Consider the following 18728-nt stretch of genomic DNA (forward strand, 5'->3'; position numbering starts at 1 on the left):
TAGGGAGAAAAACGAGCCATTTATTTAACCCTGTGCAAGCTTCATATCATCATTCATGTTTTTGTATATTCATGCTGAACTGAACATCTGCTGATGCATGAGGCAGAGCGCAACCACACAAGCGGATAATTGTTGTCCACTTCCTTCGGTTAGTTGTCTGCTCTAAGGCATGTGTTGTGCCTGCCAGCCACAGTAAATCACTGCTGCTGTTTAATTGGGTTAGGAACTTTGCATGTAATTTACCAGCACAACACTTAATGTGTGTGTGGGAGAGGGTGTTTGTCTCTAAATCAGGACCTAACCTAACATGGCCTAAGAGAATGGCTCACTTGGCTTGATTGATGGCTAGCTTGGTTGCAGATGCAAACTTCGGTGAGGGATCACATTAACCATCTCTACATCCCAATACATACCATCCCATAGACTTAATTGGAATGGAATGATATGGTATGAAACCCTTAAGCATCATACCAGAAATGATACAATAGAATAACGTACTTTAACATACTAAATCATTAAATACCATAACATACCAAACCATACTGATATGATATGTTATAGCACGGTGCAATACAAAAAAATAGGAAATAATACGTCCTGTTGCGGTTAGAAAAGAACAGAAAAAAAATGACAGGTTTAACTTGATCACTACGCTTCAAGAAAAAGGATGAAGTGTTAGATGGAGAGGAAGAAGAGGCTGAGACGTCAGGACCGGGGGTTGATGGGGATTCTGATGTTCTGATACAGATAGAGTCTATGTGATTTTAGCAGCGGGGATTCTTCACTCGCTAAGATAACAGGAAAGCTTTCCACTACACCTCACTGATGACCTTTACTGCGGGCTCACGCAGGGCTGCCGAGAGGAGGCAGGTGGTGGGTATGATTGCCTACATTACTGCACCGTGAGCAAAGGTGCATGCACCAAAGAACTGTGAGTACATTGTGTGATGTGTATGTGTGTGTGGTTTGCACTCTCACCGTGATGAGTAAAGAGATCGCTGTGGACGATGTCAATCAGACAGTCTAGCTTCTGTTTCACCAGGCGACCCAGAGGAACCTTTAGGATGAACTCGGTGAACAGCTTGCTACGGAGACAGAGGGAGGACAATACAGACGAAAAGGTCAAAGCAATCAGATCTCTTGGGCTGCTTGACTGATTCCCATCATGATCAATCACCAAAAAAAAACAACACAATTAAGGTCCTGAACACCCGCCCAGTTGCTTTTCAGACACTCTGGATAAGGTTGGAGAATGGACAATAAATAGTGTGAGACGATGAAGATATGTCACCCTCAAAGACGATCTGACCTCAGGCGAACTTTGAGGAAGCTTGCTACCTGAGATGGATGTCGCTAGAGGATCCAATCGATGTGGTAAATCAAATATAGAGTCAGTGACTTATTTATGTGAGTCCAAAGTCAGGAAATGTTCAATGGATTTCTATTTATATCTTATAATACCCCAATATAAAGCACATTCCTGCTGTATCATACAAATATTTTACACAACACACAAAGTTATTAACCAAGGTAAGTTACTCGAAAAAAAGATAGATCAAAAGATAAATGCACATGCATAACCCAACATGTGTTTTAAAGTCTAAAAAATATTCAATAAATAGATTTTGTCATAACATATATATATATACATATATATATATTTAAAGATCTGTTTTTGGGGCTTTTGTCTAAACTCTGATAGAACTGTGGATAGAGTAAATCAGCGGATTCAGAGTGGGGAATGACATGTGGGAAGCCACAGGTCGTACTTAAACCCGGGCAACCAATTGACATAGTTTGTGATGTGTGAAGACACATTTCATGGCGCTGTCCGTCTTGTTTTTGGTCGTTTAGCCTTTTATCATGAGGAGACAGCTTAGGAGAGACAGGAAACATTTGGAGGACAGAGTGAGATGCTCTGCAGCATTGGGTCACGGAAGAGAGTTGAACCTGCTGCTGGGAGGAATATAGTCTTGGAAGCGAGCACATGGGAGCGAGCGCGCTACTAACCCAGAATAATACTGACGATTCAAAAAGTCAATGGCGTCAACTGTACACCTACCTGTCCTGGGAAGGGTCAAAACAGATCACACAAGTGAGAACGCCCGTTTGGGTGTGTGGATGTGTGACCTTCACTTCTAGTGGCTTCAGAGACCTAAAATGTTTCTTCTATTCTTTCAGAGAGCTGCTATTCTGAATGCTATTTTTCTCCATAGAGCGGCATTCAAGTAAATATTTTTTGGGCCCATGAGTCATTTTCTTTACAGGCGCCCCAAACATCTGTCCCAGCGAGATCAACCCATGAGCATTCAACAGTTCAGTGCGGGAGAGATAAATCCACATTCATGTGCACACATGTCGCTGACAGTTTCCTCCTCTGTGAGGAGGCTGGCTGCTCGTTATGCTGGCAAGCTGAGGCTCAAGGAGGAGAGAAAAAGAAAAAGGTTCTGGCAGGGGATGAAACACCCCGGCCCCTGAGGCTTCAATTTAGTCGCCTCCAGCTCAGCCGCTCAGCCAGGTTTGTGCTAACAGCAGGAACAGCTGATGCCACCTTCGCTCAGGCGGGGAAGAGAGCCCGGCCTGTGATTAACAGCTAAGTGAATGGTTCATAAAGGAGCCCAGCTTTCAGAATTAAAGCTCACATCAAAAGCTGTTCTTGTGCCAAAACCGGAGAATGATGGCAGAGCCTAAGCATCGCACTTGTCATTTGGACTCACCTCATTTGTAGAAGAGGTATGAACCATAAAACCCTTTTATCAGATAATTTTGGTAAAAAAAAGAAAAAAAAGAGGTACTATTATTCACTTCAGGACATGTGCGACCCATCACTTAATTAAACTTTTATCAAAGGCAGTTTAAATTATACTCCCAAACACTCCAGTCCTTCAAACCAGCTGAGCTGAGCATCTGTGTTTTACTTAAACTATATCTCTGCATTGATCAAGACTCTTTTATTTACAGACTTCATGGAGGGAGCATCGGGTTATCACCAGTCAATTTTCTCAAAATATGTTATCATGAGTGACATGATTAAGAATGAGCACCTTGCTTTGACTGACATGAAACAGAATCAGCGAACACAAAACTGATTCTGAATTAACTCAAGGAGAAAAAAAACTAAATCTTTTTTGGACTCGAGAGAAATGGTACTTAGCAGACATGGTCTTCTGCCTTCGAATAAAGAATCCCTCTTAAACCTGGCCATGGATTTGGTAGAGTGGAGTGGGGGGGCCAGAGGCAGCAACTGGAGGGCCTGTGTGGCCGGGAATCTGCATTGGAAATGGCAGCTGCCCAGTTGTTGGAGGTGTTCAAACAGAATGGGCGCCATGTTAGGGGCTTCCAAATAAACAGGCAAAGCCGTTCTCAAGGTGTGGAGAATACCCGCAGTGTCCTAAGTGTTTTTAAACACTGCTTTTTATGAGCTCATCAGATGGTCCAGCGTCTCAATATAGGAAGTTGTTCTTTCAACGTTGTGGTGTTCATTAGCTAAAGCTAACAAAGAAAAGGTGTTGTGTTTTGTGGCTCAATGGGAACAAGATCAAAGATTTAAAAGCCTCGTACCATATTACACACAACAGAATATTATGAGCAGCGCATGACTTATTTATATGACCATGGGCCACATTGTTCATTTTTTAAAAGTCAACAGCCACTTTGATCCGACAAGCGTTTGAAGAATGATGGATTTATTTTCAGATAATTCGACTAAAACTGGTCCAAAAGGAGCTGAACGTCGGCTTCTCTTGGTTCTACCACTTTAAACAAACTCTAATTTTACTTAAGCATCCCTCATGACTTTCAACACAGAAAATCTGACCATTTGGAATGAGTAGTTTCGACTTTATGACAAAACATTAATATACCAATGTGTCCTTCCAAGTGATAGCACTGTGTGCACAATTCATTTTGAGAGGATCAAGACTTCATTCCTGACTCATTTTTGACTGCCTTCACCCGACTTAGATGAGAAAACGTTGGATGGAAATGCAAATGAAATATTTGTTTATTCATTTGCACCTCAGTGAATATATTAAAAAGAGCCTTCTCCACTTATTTGGCAATAAAATGCTCCATGAATGAGGCCATGCTGTTTTGTTTGTATGCTGTGTCCTTTCATAAAAGATTAAAGACGTCAAATGGGACCAAAATCAAGAGCAGACCCACAAGGCGGGCGTTAGAAATGAAATGTCCTACCGATTTGGGAAAGAGGCTCCAAAAATAAGTGGAACTTGCACAGAGGTTGTGAAGCTTGGAATTCACAGTCCATTCATTTCTATACAAAGGGTAAAAACATTCATTTAAAAATCCCTTATTGACTTCTATGTTCTACAATTTGTTGTTATATTATAGGAATTGATTCTTTAGTATCATTAAACAAAAGCATGTGCTGCCGCAGAAGTCTTATTTCTCAGCTATAGCAGGTTGGACATTCACGGTCGGCGACATTAACTGAAATGGACACTTGAGTGGAGTAGTCAGTGGGTTTCCAAGGCAACCTGAGCATGTTTAACCAATGCAGAACGACAACTGAATGCTGAGTTGTTGAATAAAAACAGACTAGAGGTAGAGACAAAACAGAAATAATAATGCTTTTTTTTGTCTTGATAGTCAGAAGAGCATCCGACTAACTTGTTAGGGATACATCTGTAACGTGACATTTTCAAGTCGAGCAGATGCTTTGAAGACGAAGCTATAGATCTTTGTTCTTCTGTTCTGCAGCAAAAAGACATTTAAGGCCAATTTGGACTTCAAGTATCTGCTTTAATGAGCTGTGATGTTGTTGCTCTCTCTTAGTCTGAGACACTCAGAAAGATGTTTGTTCCAGTATCATGCATTTTCTTCTCTCAAATTGAACACTTTTTCCTTGTATTATAGTGGTGTATAACCTTTACTGTTTCACAACAACAAAGGGTTGGAATCATGCGATTGGAAACATTAAATTACCTTAGTTCTTTTGGATCAAAGACCAGCTTGACATCGTTGACGATGGTGGGAATGTACTTCAGTGCAGCACCCTGTTCAAGAAACAATTAGACAAGCAGATCAATCTCAGCTGCAGGTTCATAAGTTTTACCATGGATTAAAAATCTAAAAGACACGTCATCATCCATTATACACAACAGAGGTTTTGTGTCACTTCATTATGTGTGTGTAAGTGTAAATGTCCTGATTTTTCTTTAAAGCTCCTGTGAGGACCTTTCGGTTTCTGGCCATTTTGGCGCCCCCCTGTGGACTAAATATCATTATCTACTAAATATATTATCATTATGCTGATCTTGTCCTGTACATACAGTATTTAAGTGTTGTTTTCTGATCAAATATCTCCACCTGCTTCCTTTTAACAGTCTTTAATTGTCTTGAAAAATGAATAAATAAATGCTATTTGGGCAGCACGCTGTTAATCACTTCATATGACACCTACCCTGCTGCAGCCGGTCTAGACTTCGGTTATGACAATCTAGAAACAGTCGATCTCATTGCTGATCGTCTGATGTTGTTTAGAAGGTCATTAAGTGGCAATAATATTAATTTCAGTCTGTTTCATAACCAGCTTAAAACTCCTGATAGGAGCTTCAACTGATGAAGACTAGTGAAGACCATACTTTTCATTAGCAAAAAGGCTGAGGTAGTCCAAACATTTTTGCCTTCTTAGGGCCACTAACTGGAACATTTGAACTGTTTATGATATAAACAGATATTATGATATTAATGATAGACTAGGTTGTTTGAAAGAATATAATATACTGGTTGAATGTCCCTATGCTAACTGGCTAGTTTATAAATGAACCTGACATCAGAGCACAACTCTTCATACTGTATTTGTTTCTCTTCGTATATTTCAGCGAGTGAACCTGAGGGCAGGGGGAGTGCCGTTTGAACTTGTAATAAATAACCTGGGACCAAAGGGGAATCTCTCCGTAATGATCCTTTGATAGATACAGCCAGACGGGGTCTACGTTCACCCATGGATATGATAACAAAGTCATCAAGTGCGTGCACCCGGCGGCTGACGGCAGAGCCATCCATTAATAACGGGAATGATTAACCAGGCTGACACTTCCCCTCTCTCACCGACTGTTGCTAAACACCGGCCAAGGTGGGTTGTGGTGTTTATACAGCATCTGTGCAAATCAGCAGCAGTGCCAGTCTGTCGTATACAGGTTGGTTTGCTCTACACATGTAGCGTGCTGGAAGTCAAATGCTAAAATGCTAAAAAGAAAGGTAACCATGACCTTTTTAAAATGAGAGATCACTCTGTTCAGACTTTTAAAATGTGTTTTTATAAGAGCTAATTCTTTAAAAATGTCCAGTCTCAAGAGAATATTTCAAAAAAAATGTCTGCATGCAGGGGAACTGAGGGACACCTTCCTTTATTTGTGGAGTATGGATTTAGTCATGACCTCCGAATAGATTCCTGCTTTAATGAACTCAAACCTCAATTTATTTCTAGTGCTTTAATATGCACACCTATACTTCTCTGCCTCTCCCTGCAAACAGAAAACCTGCAGTATGACCTTGATTAAGTTAAACAACCTGGCACTTTCTGATCAAAACCAAACTGTTTACCTCTTAAAGAAGATATATGAACAGAATGTCCTTTTTCACTTTGGTCTTAAACCTTAACTTAAATCCCCCCCCCCCCACAGTAATGCTGATCTTGAGTGTGAATTGGAGTCTAGTGCCTCTCTTTTTGCTTTGAAATCACCTGAAAAAGCTTTTATGTGTTAGTGTACAGCTGTTTGCACACAAGCACTAACTTCCCTGACAATTTAATGAATTCATCTGAGTGAGCTGCATGGTTGAACGCAGACGGCCTTATTTTCACCCAGAATTATCCTGCATTTTTCTGCCAGGCCCCAAATGAAATTTCAGCGTTAAATCGAGGTTAACTGGTAAGTGAACGCAGCAAGGAATATTCAGAAAAGTTCCACACGAGTGAGTGGACCGGGATGATGACCTTTGACATCAAGCGCTGCGATCTTTGTTCACGTCATGGAGCTGATTCAAACTCTTCTTTTTCACTCGTTCAGTCACATGTTGAACACGTAGCATTGATTTTTTTTTTCTTTTAGGCAAAAACTGTATATATGGTGTTGACTCTGTTGCTTAATCTGCCATCCTGAATTTCTCCATCGTCTTTTTTTTTTTTTTTTTACATCATGTCTTCCCTCCTGAGACCTTCCCCCCTCCAGGCTGACAGGGGAAACTTCATGGTGTGAGGGACATAATAATCAACTCATAATAATCAAAATCTAGACATTTTCAGGAGTGCCTATGCCACTAAGTTTTCTCCAACATGCGTGTCCAGATGTTTATCAGAGTAAAGACTTGAGGTATGATGGGACCTCTCATTAGCCTCCACCTGTCACAGTGCTTCCACTGAGGGCGGACCCGGGGAAGAAACCTTATATTTCTCGCTTTCCTGCCCGTTCCTCAAGATCAGTTTTTAATTTACTGACAGTAAAGCTAATATCTCACCCAATTACACAGCAACTGACTCCTAATTGACTCCTGAACCTCTCCTATGGTTGAGCGTGCACATGGATCTACTGTAGGTGTGCCAAGGTGCATGTACACTGTGATTATGTTATCTCTGAAAGCAAAGGTGGGTGAACACTAGAGAGTGTGTGTGTGTGTGTGTGTGTGTGTGTGTGTGTGTGGCTTTGAGAGAACCTGAAGAAAATAATAAAAAAGTATGTTGGTTTCAAAGTTCAGGGTCAAGGAGAACGGAACAAAAACACAACGGAGAGAGCTTAAAGGCTGAGGGAGGAAGAAATAAATACCTTAAGGAGCAGCTAAAGAGCAGAAGGCCAGAGGAGCCGCAGGCCACAGGACAGTCAAGGTCAGAGAGGAGAGAGAAGAAAAACAACATGCGAGAGGTACAGAAGGATAAGAGAAACCAACAGAGAACAAACATACATAATGTGGAGATAAAAGAAAGACTTGAGATGTTTGGGCTGCACAAAATATGTTCAACATGTCTGATAATACAACCCTCCTTCTATTCCATGAATAATGAATCCAGCGTCTGACCTTGAGAAGCATTTAAAGTAAATCTGTTGTGCCTGAGAAGCCCTGGTGACAAAGAAACACACGATCTCCTGCTGAAGACTCGAGCTTTTTTTATTTATTTGCTGCACAAAACACATTCACAATCTAAACTGTAAGGTTCAAGTTCTCGTATTGTTGTCGGAAACCTACACAACACTTTTATTTTTTATGTTTTGCTCATTTGAGAAAACTAGAAACTCTTTTTTAAAGTTTCACTTTAGGATGGAGTCTAAACATTAGAAGTCGTATATGAACATTGCAGAACGGTTAAAACTTGATGAATGGATCGAACGAGGTTCAGAAGTTTAGCTTAGCTTAGCTTAGCGTAAATATTTGAAACAGCTACCCTAGCTCTACCGTGGCCTTGCAGAGTAATACGATAACAAAAAACTGTTGGATTTATCTGGACTCATTCCCGCCTGGGTGCAGAAACAGTCCAGCAGAACCTCTTCTTTCTCTTGTATGTTATTGTCCAAAGCGTTGCCAACGTATTTGTGCACTGTAGATAGTGCAGGAATTTAGTCATTTTAAACTGAAAAAAACTTAATATAGGTGCCGGGGTCTCATATTTTTGTTGCCGTGGTAATGAAATAGTTCTTAATATCTTGTACTTGTGTCATATCTAAGTCTAAAATTCTGGTATTGTGAGAGTCCTGCTGTGCGTGATTTTGTAATTTTTCTTTTAGACAGACCTGTAGGAACCGTTACAAATCACTGCGTGCTGCATTGCTGGCCAGAAGGATTACAGTCCCTGTGTCCACCTGGCGTTTTGTCTGGGCAGAAAAGCGCACTGGCTGTGCGCTCGGGAGAGCTTGGACAAAGTGCTTGTGAACTGATAATCAAAGCGCTGCACGTGCGTCTTATCTCTACTATAACAGTCTGGTGACAACCACCACTGTTTCTTTTTACTGAATGTTTTATATTTACATTGTGTTTTTCCTTCACTCTGAGCATCAAAGAGAGGAGGCTTGCCCTCCTAATATGTCTGGGTGATGGACACAGAGCAAGGACCTGAGCGATTTACTAGAACATATGATTGGTTGGTTGAAAAGAGCGCCAGTGACACCAACAGCGCCCTATTTGAAAAATGAAAGATTTTCAACTTGAGCTGGATTGGCTGGAGCAGCCGCACAAAAAAAGACGCTGGGTGCTGTGCTTCTTCTCCAGGCATAGAAGAAGCACAGTAAATGATCTCTACTCATTGGAAACCGCTGAAAAAAAGAAGCTGGCACTCAGAAAAAAAAACGCTGGGTAGACTTGGGCCCTAACAGTTAATGTGAGGGTCAGGTAACTTGTCACTGGTATCAATCTTCTCATTTACAGTTAAGTTGAATTCTTAAAAAAGTTGAACTCATTCTTTAAGCTATTCATTTCTGATTCCCCAAAAAATACCTCATTTTATTTTATGTGCAGCCCTAACAAGGTCAAGTTGAGATCGGAGAAGTGTAAAGATCAGGGAAATCTGCACTAAGACACATGACAAAGATGAAGAAAACAAACAGCAGGAAGTAGAGGAAACCTTTCGTTATGGCACTAAAATGCTGTTTTGCTCAAGTATCCGCAATAACAGAGCATGTCATCCAAAAAAAAAAAAAAAAAGTGAACAGCAGATTTGTTTACTCTTCACACAGCAGCACTTACTTACTATTTAAGCTACAGCACCATATTTTCTTGGCAACTGAGGTTGAACATTAGCAGGCAGCAGATCTGGCGTGTTTTTAAACCTACCTTCACCATGCCAGTGTTCTCGGAGTTACTGTTCATCATGTCATTAAAGGATGTGAAAAGGTCCCTCAAGGACTCCATGAAGTCGGCCTCCCCTTTGTTCTCGTAGAGCCTGCCATGAGATAAAGTGGAGGATAAAATTGGCAGATCATCATAAGGCAGCTGTTTGTTTCATTCCTGTGAAAAAGAGTTTGACGCTTTCCTTTCTAAATGATTCAAAGCCGCCATCAGAACGGACCGTGTGCGTGTTTTATCAGTCCAAATATTACTGGATCAGAACTCCAGACATCCCTCTTGTGGCCAGCAGGATTAGCATTTAAAACAACATGACAAAGAATCTGAAGCAACTGCCTGCTGTAATGCTGCGAAAACAAAAATCTGAAAAACTAACGATCCAATGCGAATGAGTCTCTCGGAAAACGATACGAGGAAGGAGCAGGAAGGGCTCACTAACTTTACTTTCTAATGTGGCTGGGTCCTAGCTTTACTAACGCCTCTTCTGCTAGTCGGGGTGATGTAGAGCAAAAGCCGCCCCAGCGACTGTAAATACTAAAAGCCAATTATCGCACAACAATTGCACCAAAAACTCTTCCCCCGGATTTCAAAGTGCATGGGAACACAAAGCAGGGCTTCCTCCATAATCCCCCGAAATATGCAAATGCTTTTTATCCCACTTACAGAGCTCATAAATCTGCACAAACTGGGTATAAACTGTAAATGAGCCATGTTGTGCTCCCTGCGAAGCAATTAAGTGTGTCAACATCTCAGATTTACAGAAATAGGAATCCGGATCTCAATTGAAAAATGTTTGAAAACACACAGCAAAGCAAAAAGGGAGGCCTGTCTAACTATAAGAGGGGTAAAGTGTTTAGATTGCTCCCACTGCATCAGATGTCTCTTTTTCTTCCAGAGAGGCGGGTTTTGCGGGCGCCACAATCTTCGACGGGGCCGCGCGCATTACATGATCCGGGATAGTCACTCTCGAGGGCTTACAGGAATCGTGGGATTAGAGGCATCCATCTCAGGGCTCCCGCGACAACAATTACTTAAAGCCGCTTCTCACCTGCAGCAACGAGGAGCAGAGTGAGCTCAGGAGGCTGGGGGCTGTGTGATTAGAATGCCTCTGCTGTTTCATAGAAATGTTCCACTGGCCCGGGATGAAAAGCTGAACACATGCTGGTGTGGCCTTTGCACCTTTCTTTTAAAGCAGCCTGAACCACTTCTTCCACACACAAAAAAACTTGAGAGTTTAGAATTCAATGTCTGAGTCAGCAGCAACAACAAAACCAAAGTAACTCCTGGAAACCAACTAATGGCTTCAAAAACAACAAAACACAGATGGCCGATCCATTTTAAGGTGGATGTTGTTTTTGGTTTTTCTGTATTTTAGAGCCCGACTGATAAATCGGCCGGCCGATCGGTATCAGCTCATTTTATCGCAGATATGCGCCCATATTACGAGATTTATTCACTAGTCCAAAGACATTTCATTTGAATTGAGTTGTATTACACTAGCAGTTCTAGAGTGTGCTCTATGGATTACAACAAGCAGTGTCAAGTGCTGTTGCTTGACATGGGCAGTTACTTTCCAGTTGAGGGATGTGTCTTCATTGTATATCTTTTCCACAAGTGTTTTAAAACTGCATTTGAGGGGATAAACGCAATAAATGTGTATATTTATATCTATATAGCTCTAATGTTTGGATCAAATCTCAGGATGATTTATCTGTATCAGATTTTTTCTCTTCCTTATATCGGTATTGGCCCCAACAATTCCATATCGGTCGGGCTCGTTGTGAGCCGGTTGCTTTCGGATTTATTTAGTGAAAGAAACATTTGAAGCACACAGTGTGAACATGCACAGCTCTACAAGTGAGAGTGACTGTGCTCTGGTTTCACACAAGAGGCAGAGGACAGAGTGTCCTCCAGACATCGGACAGAAAACCAATCAAACTCTGCACACTCAATTAGAACAGGATCATACATCAGCCCCTCAGTCGCCCACAGCTTCATTCTGTGGATCTACAACATTATGGCCACTTCTATATCCTCACAGACAATTCAAAATACTTCCACAGATTTTACTGTGCCTCAAAAAAAGAACTTGACTTTTAACCTGTTTCTGCTGAATAACTATGAAGACCATTGAATATACTTTGTCCAAAAAAGTATAAATAATAGGTGTATGTCTGCATGCATTACATGACTCAATCTCAATTTATTTGACAGCATAACACAAAACACCCAGGCCGTTTAGTTATGGAAATAACCGTACACAATCTAAACGATCTTCTCTACATAAAGCATAAAGAGTCACATCTACAAAACAGTAAAAGTGTGGTTATTATTAATATTAATAACCTAGACAGTATATAGCAGGAGATGCCAACATGTTCATCCAGTCGCATTTTAAGTAGCTCAATCCAACAACAACAAAAATCCAACAACAATAAATGCAATGTGAAAGCCTCTTCCCTCTTCAATTCATCAACTACACAGATGCTCCGTCTCCTCCAATACAGAAACGCAGGATAGGCTTATGAGCTCTTCGTAAAACAATGTGATGTGCCTGACAAGTTTGTCAACGCCTGAGACTAACCAATCACAGCAGTGCAGCATCGACAGTTATGGTTAGTTGGTAGGATGATCTGATGCGAGGAGTTCTGTGCTATTAGCTATTAGCCTCTTTAGCCGCATTAACGATGGACAACGAAGGTGATCAATGCCGAGAAAAAGAAGCAAAAATGTCATTCCCACAGGGAGCGGGAAAACGTTTTTCTTACAGGGCTATCCTGCAGACTGAAAAAGTGAACCACACCACTTTTTAAAAAATAAACATTTCTACTCACACAACAGACTACCAAGTATGTAATATAATGTGGAGGGCATCCTAACAAAACACAACACACCATTTTCCAATGGCAGGATGGTGAAAGAAGTAGAGTCGGCAATAGTCGGGACTATAAAAGTAAGACTGATATACTGATTTCGAACCAAAAAGGGACTGTATTTGGAGAAAATGTTGGAAAAACATCATTACGTCTGCTGTGAGAAACACTTGTCAATTACATGTCAATCACAGCAAGCCGCATCCTGCTGGCCATTAGAAAGAATACAGGTTAAAGACACTGAGGTGTAGGCTTCACTTTGGAATCCGACAGTCTACGTCCACTTCTTACTCACAGTCTCAGTCATGTGGTCACATGTACTGGGTGTGTCAGACGATTCTTAAGCACATCCAGGATATAATGAGAATGTTAATATTGTGAGAGCATGAGAACGTACTGGTTGAAGAGGACTCTGGAGCGGACAATAAACTTGAAGATGTACTCCAGCGCCTTCATGGCCTTCAGCAGCTGCTCTGTCAGCTTCTCAGCGTTGTCCACGTAGTTCTTCAGCACCGTGGTAAGCTTCCTACAAATACATACAAAGAAGTTGTAAACCTGCCTCTAATGAAAAAAAAGAGTTATCATTTGTTATGAAATGTCCTTGGTCTTTTCACATTGAGGGTAATTAACGCACGTGTATGCCAGCGTGGCGCTGAAATGCTTTCGTATGTAGGTCTCCAGAACGGGGTTAAAGTGCTGGAACTTCCTGTCGGCTATGAGCCCAATTATGAAGACCTGTCAGAGAACAAAGACACATTCATTAAAATGTAAACCACATGGCTCATTGTGGGGAGCAGGAGGGGAGGGAAAAAAAACTGCCTGTCTAACTCAATATGGCGAAATAGATTGGGAAATTAACCAAGATTGCATTTGAGCACAAAGCCATTTTCTCTCAATTCTGTAGCCCGCAGATAATCTAGGACAGCCGACAACACCATTTCTACCGCCTTTGCAGAGAGGGAAAACTGTGCTCTGGAGATGAACCTCAGGTTGTTAGGCAACGGCTTGCAAGACACAATTTTGGCCGAATACTTTGTCGACTTGTTTGCAATAAATACTTGAAAGGTGTAATAAAAAATTACAAAGCCAGATGATTTTCTTTTCTTGTCTTCTCCTGCTGCAGGATCTGGAAACCTCTAATGTCTGACAAACAATGTTTATGACAATGCTTTCCTAGTGTTACAAACACATGCAGATTAATGCAGCATCCATATTACATAAGATGCAGTGTGTACACCTCCATGCAAAGATGATTAGCCCGGTGCTTCTTTACAAAACAGCAGGGAACAGTTTGTAAAGTAAACAGTATTTAGACAGCGTCACATTCTCTATCTTTATTGCATGGTAACACAGCACGTATGATAAAACAATGGAAAAGGAACTGAGGTTTAAGAACTGATTGTTTCAAGAGTTCAAATATGAATTGCGTTTCAGGTCCGTTTTTTTCCCATTGTGTGAGTGAGTGTGAGGGGGTGGGGTGTTTGGGGGTCAGTACTTCTGAAAGTAGATCTCTATAAGTGTGTGTCTTCACCTCTCCTCTCTTAACACACATTGTGGCTTATCCCGCCCTGTCTCTTCCTGTAGGTTATTTTTTTTTTTCTGTTTCTTCTCTTTTGACAAAATTCACCAGCTTTTTTTTATTTTTTTTTTATCTTCTTTCATAAAGACTCTCAAAACTTTTATAAAGACTGCTCCAACTCAAGAAATGTTTCACTCCATTTTCCATTCTCATGACAGGTGATCCATGTGTGGAGACTTTGTATCTGTTGACCATGAAGCATTTTGCAAAGATCATCCCAATCTAAGAGTACAGAATAACATCTGCAGCTAGAAGCTTAAAAAAAATTCTTACATTTATGGCATGAGATTTTTCAGCTTTAAAATGAGACGTCACAGAGGGAAGTAACAGCGGACAATCTCTCTCTCTCTCTCTCTTATGACAATTGTATATGGTTATATGTATCTGTATGATAACTTTTTTTTTTAAAAAGGCAAAAATGGTCAGAAAATACACCTTGCGGCCTGCCTAAGTTTCGCCTATGTGCGAGAAACACTGTTTATGGTGTAAAAGTCATGTCAGATACAGAGAGCACAGGGTTGTCAAGCCTTGAGGTTTGAACTAAAACCTTGGGAAAGTGTTTGAGAATATTAAATAAATAAACATTTGCATCCGAGTCATGACATTTTCTTCTGGGGAAAAAAAAAAACCCCTCTCCTCGTGTGAACCCTGCGCTTTCAAAACATCATCTTCTTTTCTTACCAAGGCGTCAAACACCAGCGTATCAAAGGTGTCACTGTCAGAGTTCTCCATCATGATGTTGAAGAGAGCATCCAGAGTGTCTTGGAGGAACTAGAATGACAAAAGCACAGCGTGTAACGGCGAATATTAACATAGCAATCACAAAAAAAACGTGGACATGGACCGTGGCAATCTTTGATTTGATAGCTACTTGAAACAGAACTGAGTCAGATGATGAACAACTTTCTCTTTTTAAGTAGGCTCATGTTAAGAATAACCAATCCCAGAAAAAAACAAACAAAAAAATTAGATGTAAGATGACAAAACAAATGCATGTGCTAACAGTCAAACTGATGTAATACAGTAACAGTGTTTGTTTAACACATTCATCCCAATACAGCAGATCAGATTGTTAAATTGATATTCTGATTTTTCCAGCACTGATCATGACATTAAACTCCACACATGTCTATGTCCCTGATATCATGACAGCAAACATGTTGAATCTGAACCCTGAAAACCTGCGTGATGTAGCTCCATGACAAGTGAAGTCCCGCTGTGACAGTGCTACCCATTACACACCCTTTAGTGCTGTTAACAGGACCAATATAGTCCTGTGAAGACAGCAATAATTTCCCTGTCAGCAGTACATCAAGAAACTCTAACTATACACAAGCTCCCTCTCCGGGGATACATGCTCCATTTACCCGGCCGATTTCCAACGCAACGCGGAAAGGAAGAAAGAAGAAAATAAAAAAAAAAACAACAGATGTAGAAAGTGACGGAAACAGAGATATCGCTCCGTATACTGTGCCTGGGTCTGTCATCTCAGGATGGATTAGATTCATCATGTAGAGACGAGAAAACAAACACTGCTCAAGATACGGGGGTTTAAAGCACAATTCAATCTGAGACAGGGTGGAGAGACGTAGGAGGAGAAGCCTCTTCTCTCAGAAAAAAAAAACAGAAGCCTTTTATTTGTCCAAAAACTTCTAAAGCACAGAACATACAAGCCTCATTGATTGATTGTTTTTTTAAATGCTAATGTTGTGTTGATAATAATCCCCTCACCCCCTGTGGTTTCATGAAGCAGCCAAGCTGTGCGTTACAGATCTATCAGGCCTGATCAAACCTGTCAGGGTGGAGGTCTTCTTCAGATCCACTACAATCCGCCTGATACCACCAATCACAACATGTTACACTTTCTCCGGAGTGATTCATTCATCTGCCCCATGCTGGGTACTTAAAGGGCCGGCGTAATGCTCCTGACAGTCTCTCTCCCTCTCTCTCTCACTCACTCACTCACTCACTCACTCAGGGGGTGAAATCATTTGTGAAAACCGCTGCCAAGAAGAAGCAGCTTTCAAGAACACTTAACATGGTGACTGAATTGTTAATGTCACCAGCTGTTGAGACCTTTTTTTTTGGTTTTTGCACTTTTGTGTCCAGTAAAAGGGATGAGAAATGTTTCAAGGCTTTAAAAAATAAAAAAACATTACCTCAGTCAATCTGAAGCACTGGCTTCAAGACATCCTTGGTAAGCTGTAAGTGACAGTCCCAAATTCAAAAACATCTGGAAAACAGTGATTCAGATTGTATCTGAAAGTTATGGAGTTAATGAAACTCACCAAGCACAATTTATGTGATTTACATTTTTTTATCTATTAAAATATGTTACATTTGATTTCAATTTATTTTTATGAATTTTAATTTAGTGAATTAAACTTTGATTAAACTTTAGGTTTCACTGAATTTTGGCGCCCCCTTTTGGTAAAGGGACCTAAAGTTCTTTAAAGTATCTTTTTACTGATTCTGTCCGGTAACTGTTTAAGTCTTATTCTGAAAAAAGACAGCTTGATGAGATTATGACTAACTCTGAACAATTTAAATAAAGACAGTTTTTGCAGTGTAACTCCAGCCTCCCTGTGGCAGCAGTTGGGGTGCTGATAGCCTAGCTGTAAGCTGGAGGCCACACACAGGGCATCCTCTATGCAGGTGGGCCAGGTTCAAGTCCGACCTGCGGCTCCCTTCACATGTCCTCTCTCTCTCTCTCTCTCTCTCTCTCTCTCTCTCTCTCCCTCTCTCTCCCTCTCTCCCTCTCTCTCTCTCCCTCTCTCCCTCTCTCTCTCTCCCTCTCTCCCTCTCTCTCTCCCTCTCCCTCTCCCCCTCTCTCTCCCCCTCTCCCTCTCCCTCTCTCTCCTAATTTCCTACTTCATCCACTGTCCTGTCTAGTTAAAGGCAAAGCCCAAAAATGAATCTTAAACAAAAAAACGTATCAATATTGTCGCTGAGTGTATTTTATTTTTGCAGCTCAGTTTCATAACCAGATAATAAATCCTTACGGTAGCTTTGACTCACAGGAGCTTTAACCATTGTTTTGTCTGTGTGTGTGGATAGTGGTTAAATATGATGATTAGTTTTTTATCTAGCTTTTAAGACACCAAGACCTTGTGTCTCAGCATCAATAAAAACATTATTACATCCAGGGAAGTGAAGGCACCGTGCATTTCTTTTCGCTCTCTGACCTTGACAACCTCGCCGCCTTCCACCTTCATCAGCTGACGGAGGTTCTGCTGCAGCAGGCTGGTGTTGGAGCGCCACTTCAGCAGGCCGAGGAGGTCCACTGAAAAAAAACAAGGAATGGGAACATGACCACGGAGTACAGGTGCAAGTTAAGCATTCAAATGGCAGAAGATTTTCTGAATGACGGAGAGGCGGTAAGAAATGTTTGAATAAAATCAGTGATGGAATCAGACGTTTTTTTAAAGACACCCACACACACCTCAGTTTGTATACCTTAATAAAACAGCATTAGTCATTCTATTAGATGTCTCACTTTAATCATGAAAATTGAACTCAGGCTCAGGGTGATGAATCAGTATATAATTAATCACACTCATGGGAGCACTACCTTGTAACATAAAATATGGGAGCTTAAAACCCCCTCATGTCTATTTATCAAGAACTGTATACATGCTAAAGTAGCCCTGTGCACTTCAGTCAGACCTTTACAAAGGACAAAAGACATTTGTTTGCTTTTTAAGAATGTGAGCTGGATAGGCATCAGTCTGTGTCCGAGGCAAACCTCAACAACTGTTACCATCAGGATGAGTTTACTCCTCAGCTTCTGCAACACCTGTCCAATGTGTTCGGGGGCTTTACAGAAGATTTGTCAAGTCTTAAAAAATAAAAAAAATAACGCAGAGGTTACTTTTACAGGGGTTACATCAGGGTTACCTTGAAAAAAACTCTGTCTCTGCTGCATCAATTTATTCTCTCAGTACAAAATCTATGCAAGATTATTTTATTTTTTTAAAGGAGTGGTTTTAGTCAACAGCTGCAAGTCACGATATATTACATAATGCTGGTTACTTTCTGGATGGATCAATAAATATGTCACAAAACCCGTGTGTGATATGGAGCTCCTAATTGGGGTTAAATTCGGTTTTCTAAGTATCTATCCATATCACCCTTAAAATATGGGCCTGCTTCAGGCTAGTATCGACTTTTCTTCGCCTGATTTGAGGTCTTTGAGGGAACTTGTGTCCCGTCATGTTTTGGAGAAATTAACATTAGATGAAAATAAATTTAAAAAAGGGGAAATATGGGACACTATTATATAATTCCTGGAATGTGATTGTGACCAAATTGGACGATATTGATAAAAAAAAGGCCAAGAGCACCGACAAAAACAGCTGCCCATTATCAATTTAGATATTTAACTTTTTAAAATGTATTTTATTAGATAGTCTGTATAAAAATAATTAAAGTAATTCATTGATTTCATCTCCATATTTCAATTGGTAGTATTGTTCATTTTATTT

At 40.7% G+C, this 18728-nt stretch overlaps 1 protein-coding gene across 2 annotated transcripts in view; it reads right to left on the minus strand.

Moving 5' to 3' along the window:
* dock1 (dedicator of cytokinesis 1) overlaps positions 1–18728 on the minus strand; it is a 201838-nt gene that overhangs the window by 125009 nt on the left and 58101 nt on the right. For both annotated transcript variants that reach the window (XM_061028646.1, XM_061028645.1), the window contains exons 19-25: positions 17430–17527; positions 14926–15015; positions 13300–13400; positions 13063–13191; positions 9781–9889; positions 4945–5015; positions 979–1085 (exon numbers count right to left, since the gene is read on the minus strand). In XM_061028646.1, the coding sequence (XP_060884629.1) occupies positions 979–1085; positions 4945–5015; positions 9781–9889; positions 13063–13191; positions 13300–13400; positions 14926–15015; positions 17430–17527 (705 nt within the window). The remainder of the gene's footprint in view (positions 1–978; positions 1086–4944; positions 5016–9780; positions 9890–13062; positions 13192–13299; positions 13401–14925; positions 15016–17429; positions 17528–18728) is intronic.

The sequence above is a fragment of the Labrus mixtus genome, chromosome 21, assembly GCF_963584025.1.
Source record: "Labrus mixtus chromosome 21, fLabMix1.1, whole genome shotgun sequence".
In the NCBI taxonomy this organism is placed as follows: domain Eukaryota; kingdom Metazoa; phylum Chordata; class Actinopteri; order Labriformes; family Labridae; genus Labrus; species Labrus mixtus.